This window comes from Liolophura sinensis, chromosome 7 (genome assembly GCF_032854445.1).
Source record: "Liolophura sinensis isolate JHLJ2023 chromosome 7, CUHK_Ljap_v2, whole genome shotgun sequence".
Lineage (NCBI taxonomy): Eukaryota > Metazoa > Mollusca > Polyplacophora > Chitonida > Chitonidae > Liolophura > Liolophura sinensis.
Genome location: NC_088301.1, coordinates 56,749,742 through 56,760,186, shown reverse-complemented (window position 1 = coordinate 56,760,186; position 10,445 = coordinate 56,749,742). Strand labels below are relative to the sequence as shown.

The 10,445-nt window shown below is 37.1% G+C and overlaps 1 protein-coding gene across 1 annotated transcript in view; it reads right to left on the bottom strand.

The window, feature by feature from the left end:
• Positions 1-33: 33 nt before the first annotated feature.
• The window catches only part of LOC135471048 (uncharacterized), a 15,842-nt gene continuing 5,430 nt past the window's right edge, over positions 34-10,445 (bottom strand). Inside the window, 8 exon segments of the mRNA XM_064750097.1 lie at positions 34-2,198; positions 3,198-3,299; positions 3,732-3,790; positions 5,040-5,124; positions 6,257-6,396; positions 7,046-7,176; positions 9,722-9,807; positions 9,809-9,890. Coding sequence (XP_064606167.1) covers positions 2,103-2,198; positions 3,198-3,299; positions 3,732-3,790; positions 5,040-5,124; positions 6,257-6,396; positions 7,046-7,176; positions 9,722-9,807; positions 9,809-9,890 — 781 coding nt within the window. The 3' untranslated portion in view covers positions 34-2,102.

Genomic DNA, 10,445 nt, shown 5'->3' with positions numbered 1-10,445 from the left:
CACACACACACACACACACACCACTCTCTCATTACAAAGCTGTTGTCTGGGGAAAACATCCGCCTACAGTGTTTTATTTATTTATTTGATTGGTGTTTTATGCCGTACTCAAGAATATTTCACTTATACAACGGCGTCCAGCATTATGATGGGAGGAAACCAGACAGAGCCCAGAGGAAACCCACGACCATCCGCAGGTTGCTAGAAAACCTTCCCATGTACAACCAGAGGAAGCCACCATGAGCTGGACATGAACTCACAGCGACCGCACTGGTGAGAGGTTCCTGGGTAATTACGCTGCGCTAGCATGCTAACCATCTGAACTACTGAGCCCCTACAGTGTTGTAAGGAATGTATGTTATAGAAGTTTGATCTTTAATGACTGATAGTCTGTTATATATATAATATAGGAACAGGCACAGTGAGCTGCTGGATGTAAGCCACATGATCGTAATGGCGTAGCTTTTATTGAAAAGTAGCACTATAACCAATCATCTGAGCGCAAAGAAGATAAAAAATGTGAAAGTTTTCCTAAATTAAACTTTCCAAAGTATGTACATATATGTGTGCAAGAAACAACTGTGATTGCTTTATATCTCAGTGTGTTATTTTGAAGCATGTTATAATGAGGGAGAGGTATACACACTAAACATGGGCAAAAAAAAATTTGCACAAAACCGAAATCATTTACGGGACTTTCTTGCTGCATTTATAGTCATACAAGGTACATGTAGCATTTCCATGTGTGATCCATAAAATTACATCATACTGAACAAAAATTTCTCACACCCAACGTTTTTTTGTTCAATATTTCACATCTTGTCATTCCAACTGGCTGCAACACTTGGCAGATTTTGATGTCAAAAAATTATTTGATGTAAAACTCTTAAAACAACTATGAGCAACATTTCTAAATTTCAGATTGATAATAAATACCAGTTTTCAAACTTCAATGGACGACATCTAACATGTGAAGTTATAAAAGAAATGTATAAGTGAAAGAGTAACTAGACAATAGATGCATATGAAACAATCCAATGATATTCATTTACAGTGTACCAATATTTTTGCCTGTTAAGCACTACTTCTGTCTTCTTTTGAAATGAAAGTCAAATATTTCACTAACATAGCTTTAGGTAGATATAGTCTTTCTCTCACCACAGGAAGGTATGGTTGAGAAAGCGTGTATTATGATTTTCTTTGACCCAAGTGGATAGGTAAAACACCTGTATAATATTTCATACCACAGTGAGCCAAAACAGCAGTGAGTCTAACTAAAAAAAAAAGATGAGATGAGAAAGAGAGGTTATGATGACTGTAAACAGAAATAAATACAACATGAGGACACTTAACAACAGTATCTAGCCAAATTTACAAAAAGTCTAGGTATAGATCTTATCATTTCTACATGTAAGTAAATTTTACAAGGGGGTATTTCTGTGTATTAAATTCGTTAGTGGTATCAGTACATATGAAAGCCAGATATCTGACATTTTGGTCAGATTCCAAAGCCTTCAGTTCTTGCCATCTAAAAGTCGACTGTCACAATCATCTACATGTAAAATGTGAAAACTTTTGAAAATCGTCATTTTCTTAAATATACAGCCAGCCATAAAAATATGTAAACGACAAATATTAGAAATCCAGAAAATGATGAGCCATATGAATTCTCAGACAAAATGACACCATTAAAAATAAGAAACACTTTCTCACCAATAAATATTATTTGCACAATGTATGTCATGATATTGTAAGGACGTAAATGTAACAATTATCAATTATGCACAACAACATTAAAGCTGATAAGATAAATTTTTTACAACTTAAGTTTTATGTTTTAAGATTTGTAAATCTTTGACAAAGTGTACATTTTAATTTAAATAACATCATATTAAATAAGAATGCATGTGAACACACGCCATGTAGCAAATTTAAGAACCCTATAACAGGCAGTATGGTCATATTAGTAGCATTAAAATCCTGCCTAAAACAGTACGGTTTCTATATCAAAGCATCCATATGACATCACCCTATTTCCATGTAATAATAAATATGCGACCATATAAAAATTTGCACTAAAAGTAAGCCCACAAATACTCTCCTTAAAATGATGCACCACTAGTATCTGTATAACGTTTAGCCACAGAATTCCTGATGTATCCAATGACTTTGTATGGGTCTATGTTCACATTTGAGGCCTGAAAAGAAGAAATAAAAAAAAAACAGTTTCAATGGAAGATTAGACTGCATATAAGACTCAGATATGCATGTAATTTATTTTTGATAAAATAGTTCTCTTTTTTCACTTTCATGAACGTATTCATGAAAATAAATAATACTATGGAAGTGATTTCAATTACAAAAACACCTATTAAACTAGGGTACAAGCATCCATCTAATAACAACGCAGTTTAACAGCCCAAAAGGATTAAGGTGTAACGTGTCCGAACATATATGTGATCTTGGGATAATTTACCTACTTGAAAAAAAAAATAAGTCAACACCTGGCAGAATGTTTGTTAATATTCAACAGGCTTCCTGCTATTTCAGAGGTTTGTAAGAGGACATATGGTAGCCCTGCATAAAAGTCATCTGTCATATTTACAATGAACTACGAGCCATGAGCTACAAGCAATAAGCCTGCATCCACGTATCCTTCTGTATGAGTGCTCCAAGCCCCAGGATCACGAACCGATAATAGACTTAAGCCTCCAATCACATTAAAATTGTTATTTCTTAGGTAACAAGATATTTAAGGTAAAATATCAGAAAGTAACATAAAAAATTTAATGATCAAAATTTGAACTTAAGTTCAAGATCACTTCTTGATTCTGGGGCAAAGTCTTCAACTCACACATGCTTTCAAAGGGCCATAATTATAACAAAACAAATTCTAGAGGGATAAACATTATGAGACAAAAATAATTCAATATATTTCTTCCTCTATTAGCAGTTGATAAGCAAAAAATAAATTTATTCCAATAAATCAAATTAAATTAATTAAAATAAACTTCACATAAACATTTTCACTTTAATTACTATGCTAAACACAAAACATCGACACAATTCATTTACTCTCTTCCAATCTACCAAAGGTGTATTCCTATGAAATGACTTGTGGTACATAGATGCCACAGATTTCAACTTCATCATCATGTCAGGAGTTGTTTGATTTCAGAAAAAGCATTCCTTCTTACCACAAAGAGATCCACAGAGCTAATGTCTGAGCGTATACTGGACACAGAACCTCTGGTCACTATACGGGCAAAGGCCGGTATCTGTCCAGTTTTGTCACCACCCTGAAAAATAAATATTTAATTATAATTCTTCAGTGCAGTGTGTGTTGAGGTTTTAGACTGTTTGACTTAGACATATAAAATCGGTATCTGTTTGACTGGTGTTTCACACAGTACTCAGGAATATTTCATTTACAGGACAGCTGCCAACATAACAGTGGGAGAAAAACCAGGCATAGTCTGGGGTAACCCCTGGGGTAACCAGGATAATCTAGCTGTTGCTGGTAGAACTTGCCACCTACGGCCTGAGAGGAAGCCAACTTGAGTAAGGGGCCCTGGGTTGACCCTGGATCTACCGCCTCCCGAAGCGGGCACTCTACCAACCGTCCTTAACCAGGCTGGTAGCTGCATTTTGTGGCACACAAGAAACAAAACACTAACTCCATTGAAGGGTAATAGATGATCACGGATCATACAACTCCCACAAGAACTTACCATTGTTGGTAATGCTACGGCCAGACTGAAGCAAAATTTCTCCATGTCTTCTATGAAGGCTGACATATGAATAAAAATAAAGAGCTGTCACAAATTTATAAGCACAATATAGAAAAAATTTAATCTCTGGCAACTAACTTTTCCACCTCACTAGACAAGCACATTTAATGGTAGTAATTATATAAAACATTCATTTATTGTACAAACAATCAAAATATTCATGATAGGTCAGTGACAATATTAGATGGTAAAAGTAACACATAAATTATAAACTTGATTAACATGTTTGCAGGTTTCACATAATGTAAATTAATATCTTAAATCCAGGGCATCAGTAGGACTGCCTGAGAGAAGAAAAAAACATCACTAGCAAATTTCACCCACAACAGCCAAAATTGTGTTAACTAATACTGGCCACAAGAACAATAAACCAAAATTGTGTTAACTAATACTAGCCACATGAACAATGAACCAAAGTTGTGCTAGCTAATACTAGCCACATTAACAATAAACCAAAATTGTGTTAACTAATGCTAGCCACATGAGCAATAAACCAAAGTTATGTTAACTACTGCTGGCCACATGAACAATAAACCAAAGTTGTGTTAACTAATACTGGCCACATGAACAATAAACCAAAGTTGTGTTTACTAATACTGGCCACATGAACAATAAACCAAAGTTGTGTTAACTAATACTGGCCACATGAACAATAAACCAAAGTTGTGTTAGCTAATACTAGCCACATGAACAATAAACCAAAGTTGTGTTAGCTAATACTAGCCACATGAACAATAAACCAAAGTTGTGTTAGCTAATACTAGCCACATGAACAACAAACCAAAGTTGTGTTAGCTAATACTAGCCACATGAACAATAAACCAAAGTTGTGTTAACTAATACTGGCCACATGAACAATAAACCAAAGTTGTGTTAACTAATACTAGCCACATGAACAATAAACCAAAGTTGTGTTAGCTAATACTAGCCACATGAACAATAAACCAAAGTTGTGTTAGCTAATACTAGCCACATGAACAATAAACCAAAGTTGTGTTAGCTAATACTAGCCACATGAACAACAAACCAAAGTTGTGTTAGCTAATACTGGCCACATGAACAATAAACCAAAGTTGTGTTAACTAATGCTAGCCACATGAACAATAAACCAAAGTTGTGTTAACTAATACTGGCCACATGAACAATAAACCAAAGTTGTGTTAACTAATACTGGCCACATGAACAATAAACCAAAGTTTTGTTAATTAATACTGGCCACATGAACAATAAAACAAAGTTGTGATTTACCTCTCACAGTATAATATATTAGCTTGAAAAAGTCTTCATCTGGAAGACGGCTCATCACTACGACTTCATCATCTTTCCTCGGGATCTAGGAGCACACAATAAATTTCAGATGGAAATCATGAAATATTTATCTGATTTATATGCTCAGAACATTAAAATAAAAACTTTACCTGTTTCATTATGAAAAAAAAAGAAAGAAAAAGTCACCATGACCAATCTTAACAATGTCTGGACAATTATGATATTATTAATTATGATGTCAAGGTTTCAGGTTTAACAGTTACAATTTTACAAAGAGATATTTTAATTAAATTTAATATAGCTATGAAGACATGAAAAGGGAACATCCACCTGAGACAAGTGACAGTATTATTTACAGACACATAAAGTTTGCCTTATCACTTATCATGCTTCCAGGTTTATGGTATTTATCAAGAATGAGAAAAACTATTGTTCCTGTTTCATTTCAATTCTCCTCAACATCTAATCTTAATACTTTGGCCACGACACTCAGCATATAATCTAATCAAGATATAAGAGTGCGAGTGCGAGTGCTTGGGGTTTAACGTCGTACTCAACAATTTTTCAGTCATATGACGACGAAGGAATCATTAGGGTGCATGCACTTGTAATTGTGCCTACTTGTTGCAGGACGGATTTCCACCGCTCTTTTATTTAGTGCTGCATCACTGAGACGACTTACCTTACCGAAGGCAAGTAAGCTGCCCCGCCCGAGCCATTATACTGATACGGGTCAACCAGTCGTTGCACTATCCCCTTCATGCTGAACGCCAAGCGAGGAAGTTACAACTTCCTCTTTAAAGTCTTAGGTGTGACTCGACCAAGGATTGATCCTGGATCTACCGGTCCCGAAGCGGACGCTCTACCAACTGTGCTATCCAGGCCGGTCAAGATATAAGACAAGTTTTCTCATATTATTTACTGTAAAATTTCACTCATACAACGGCGGCCAGCATTATGGTGGGAAGAAATCTGACAGAGCCTCGGGGAAACCCACGGTGCTAGCAGACCTTCCCCCATCTTTGTCTCTGCATTTCACTAGCACGCTAACCACCTCGGCCATTTAATGTTGAGTAAAACTCGGTCCGTCTTACCTGCTTTCATAATACAAACAAACCTCACTGACATCAAAAATACCCAACTATCATTTCACTGTCTTGATAAAATTTAAAGGGCAGTCATATATCCAAACATACCAAGTGAGCAAAAGCGACTGCCTCTCCAAGTTGGATGGAGAGGTTCAAAGCCTTGTGAGTACCTGCCAGGTCAGTGAAGTAATTGCGACTGGTGTCGTGATAGTACAGCTCACCAGCTGACCGCCAGTTCTCCAGGTAACCTGTTGGCAATAACAAACAGCCACATTTAAATCACAATCATACTACAAGTATATTTTCACTCTACATAATGTCTCTGCTCATCACCGCATTTCAGTGAGACTTCTTGTAAAGTATATACATGTATGCTAGTTTTGGTATGCATTTGGACCGAACAATGTTTCACTGGATTTCTTCAAACTGCTAAATACATGAATGTATGAGGACAACCAGTCTGAATTTTGTATACCTTTGAGAAGACAAAATTTTACTTTTTCGCTTGTTGTTAAGTTACATTTTTAAGTGCAAGGGAACAATGAATTTTCATGGGCTTATAACCACTGACTTTATAGATTTTCAATACACATGACAGTTTTATAGATTATGTTTTTACTTGGAGCCTTTTAAGACTTCAAGAATAAGAACATTTTTTTTTTCTTCAGTGCTCAGACTATGAACTTGCTCACAACCATTACTTTGTACATATAGTAGGTTTCACTTATACAATGGCCACCAACTGTACGGTGGGAGAAAACTAGGGAACGACCATCAGCAGACCTTCGCACGTACAGCCCAAAGGAAGCCAGCATGAGCTGGACTTGAACTCGCAGCGGCCGTCATTTACCATACATTAGAACCAATGAATAATACAACAAAGTATAACAGTCTCACCATAATATCGCTCAGCATTGAGATTAGTGTGTATGTGTGGGTGAATCTGACTGGCACTGGCATGAGGCAGGAGATCCCATATGATCACAGGGTAGGAAAAGGATGTGTCCTGGGCCTGCACCACCTCAAACCTTCAACAGGAAAATACCCATGAGCAATCATACAAATCATGCATGAGCACTCATACAAACCATAAATGAGCACTTATACAATCCATACACAAACACTCACACTAATCATAAAAACCATACATGAACACTCACACAAACAATACATGAGCACTCGTACATACCACAGATGAGCACTCATACAGACCTTACATGAGCATTCATACAGACCATAAATGAGGACTCATACAGATCATACACGAGCACTCATACAGACCATACATGAGCACTCATACAGACCGTACATGAGCATTCATACAGACCGTACATGAGCACTCATACAGACCATAAATGAGGACTCATACAGATCATACACGAGCACTCATACAGACCATACATGAGCACTCATACAGACCTTACATGAGCACTCATACAGACCATATATGAGCACTCATACAGACATGAGCACTCATACAGACCGATACAGACCTTACATGAGCACTCATACAGACCATACATGAGCACTCATAGAGACTATACATGAGCACTCATACAGACCGTACATGAGCACTCATACAGACCGTACATGAGCACTCATACAGACCGTACATGAGCACTTATACGGACCGTACATGAGCACTCATACAGACTATACATGAGCACTCATACAGACCATACATGAGCATTCATACAGACCGTACATGAGCACTCATACAGACCATACATGAGCACTCATACAGACTGTACATGAGCACTCATACAGGCCGTACATGAGCACTCATAGAGGCCATACATGAGCACTCATACAGACCATACACGAGCACTCATACAGACCATACATGAGCACTCATACAGACCAGACATGAGCACATACAGACCGTACATGAGCACTCATACAGACCTTACATGAGCACTCATACAGACCGTACATGAGCACTCATACAAACCTTACCTGAGCACTCATACAGACCTTACATGAGCACTCATACAGACTTTACATGAGCACTCATACAGACCTTACATGAGCACTCATACAGACTTTACATGAGCACTCATACAGACCTCTACATGAGCACTCAAACAGACCATACACGAGCACTCATACAGGCCGATACAGACCTTACATGAGCACTCATACAGACTATACATGAGCACTCATACAGACCATACACGAGCACTCATACAGACCGTACATGAGCACTCATACAGGACCATACATGAGCACTCATACAGACCGATACAGACCATACATGAGCACTCATACAGACCTTACATGAGCACTCATACAGACTATACATGAGCACTCATACAAACAATACATGAGCACTCATACAGACCATACATGAGCCACTCATACAGACCTTACATGAGCACTCATACAGACCATACATGAGCACTCATACAAACAATACATGAGCACTCATACAGACCATACATGAGCACTCATACAGACCTTACATGAGCACTCATACAGACCTTACATGAGCACTCATACAGACCCGTACATGAGCACTCATACAGACCTTACATGAGCATTCATACAGGCCTTACATGAGCACTCATACAGACCATACATGAGCACTCATACAAACCTTACATGAGCACTCATACAGACCGTACATGAGCACTCAAACAGACCTTACTTGAGCACTCATACAGACCTTACATGAGCACTCATACAGACCATACATGAGCACTCATACAGACCATACACGAGCACTCACATCATATAAATTATACATGAACAATCACACCACTGATATCAACATTTTGAAACTTTATATTAGTGGGAGAACTATGGGCTGTAGAGAAAAAATCTTTTCAGTTTTTTGAAGCTTGCATCTTTAGTGACACAAACAAACCATTTTGGGGGTCATTTTCATAATAATTGTATGCATAAAGTCCACAGACAAAAAGTGCTTTAGAGGTTAAAAAGATTTACAGTAACTATATATGAGCAATCATATAAATGCTTTCAACAGGATACACAGACATGGCATAATTTATACAACTTGTCACATAAGTAAAAGAAGTCAATATCAGACAATATGTTTCAAACTAACTTATAAACTGGTCGGAATTAAGATATTCTGATGTAAACAAAGTATACGTTCACATATAGCCCAAAATGAGCAGGAAACCATGACACAGAACGATTGCAGATTATCTTGATCACCACTGCCATGACAGTTCAGATTTTAAAAGACAAGAGATGACATGGTAGTTCAAATCAACATGTTCTACTATCACTATGCCTCCAGTTTCACCCCTTACAAGCTTCTGCTTCAGTACAGAGCAGTTTGCAAAATGACACTGTGTAACTGTGCAACAGCCAAACTGTCACGTATCTAACAACACACTGTCTGAAAAGAATTTTAATATTTCGAGCTTGGAACCCTAAAGACAATAAAAAGAATAATTAAAATGAATACTTAATATCCTAACAGCCAACAACTCATGTTTAGAATCCCTTCTTTATTTCACTTTTTTTATGTTGTTTTTTTTTTTTCTTCTGAAAGTAATAACAAACATAGCAATCGCTTAACAGTTACATAACTGGTATATGTACCATTTCATGGCTGTCTTCATGAGATCCATGAACTGTTCTTCATTCCAGTTGAGAGGATGATGCTGTTTGGTCAAGATCAATCCATGCCCACTTATCCCACTTAAACGTATTTGAGGCAGACACAGAATGCTCAGACTCAAGTCGTGTAAAGTGATCTTGAGCAGTGAATCTGACAATGAAACAACAAACACTGACTTATGTTCTTGTAGAAGATTGTTGTCTTTGGTTTCTGCCAAATCTCTGATCTGTTTCATCCTTCTGAGCTTAGGCTTTCAGAAACACAGATCTGTTCACATGCATTTACTAACCTGGAAGTTCTCAGTATTTTAAAGCTGTGCACTACAAAAGCAGGTCTCGAAATATTTGTTGCACATTACTTTGTTGTTTTTGAATATTAAATGGGCTATATCAGTGAACTGTTCTATTTATAATGTTAAAATGATTCTGAAGTTTGAAAAAGTTATAAGGCCTGTTCAATTTCGGAACTTAATTAACGATTCTGAATTGCAAAACCTTCACAGATGAGATTGATATTTCAGTTTCATGGGTGGGGGGAAAAAAGTACCTGATTAATCACCAACCCTTGGCAAGTTACTGTTAAATTTTCATGTGACGTACAGACATACGGACATATACTCCATATTGGTGCTAGACAAGTGGTCTTCAACAAATTATTAGACTGCGGGAATTGCCATATTGAGCACCAACAAAAGATTATTGCCTA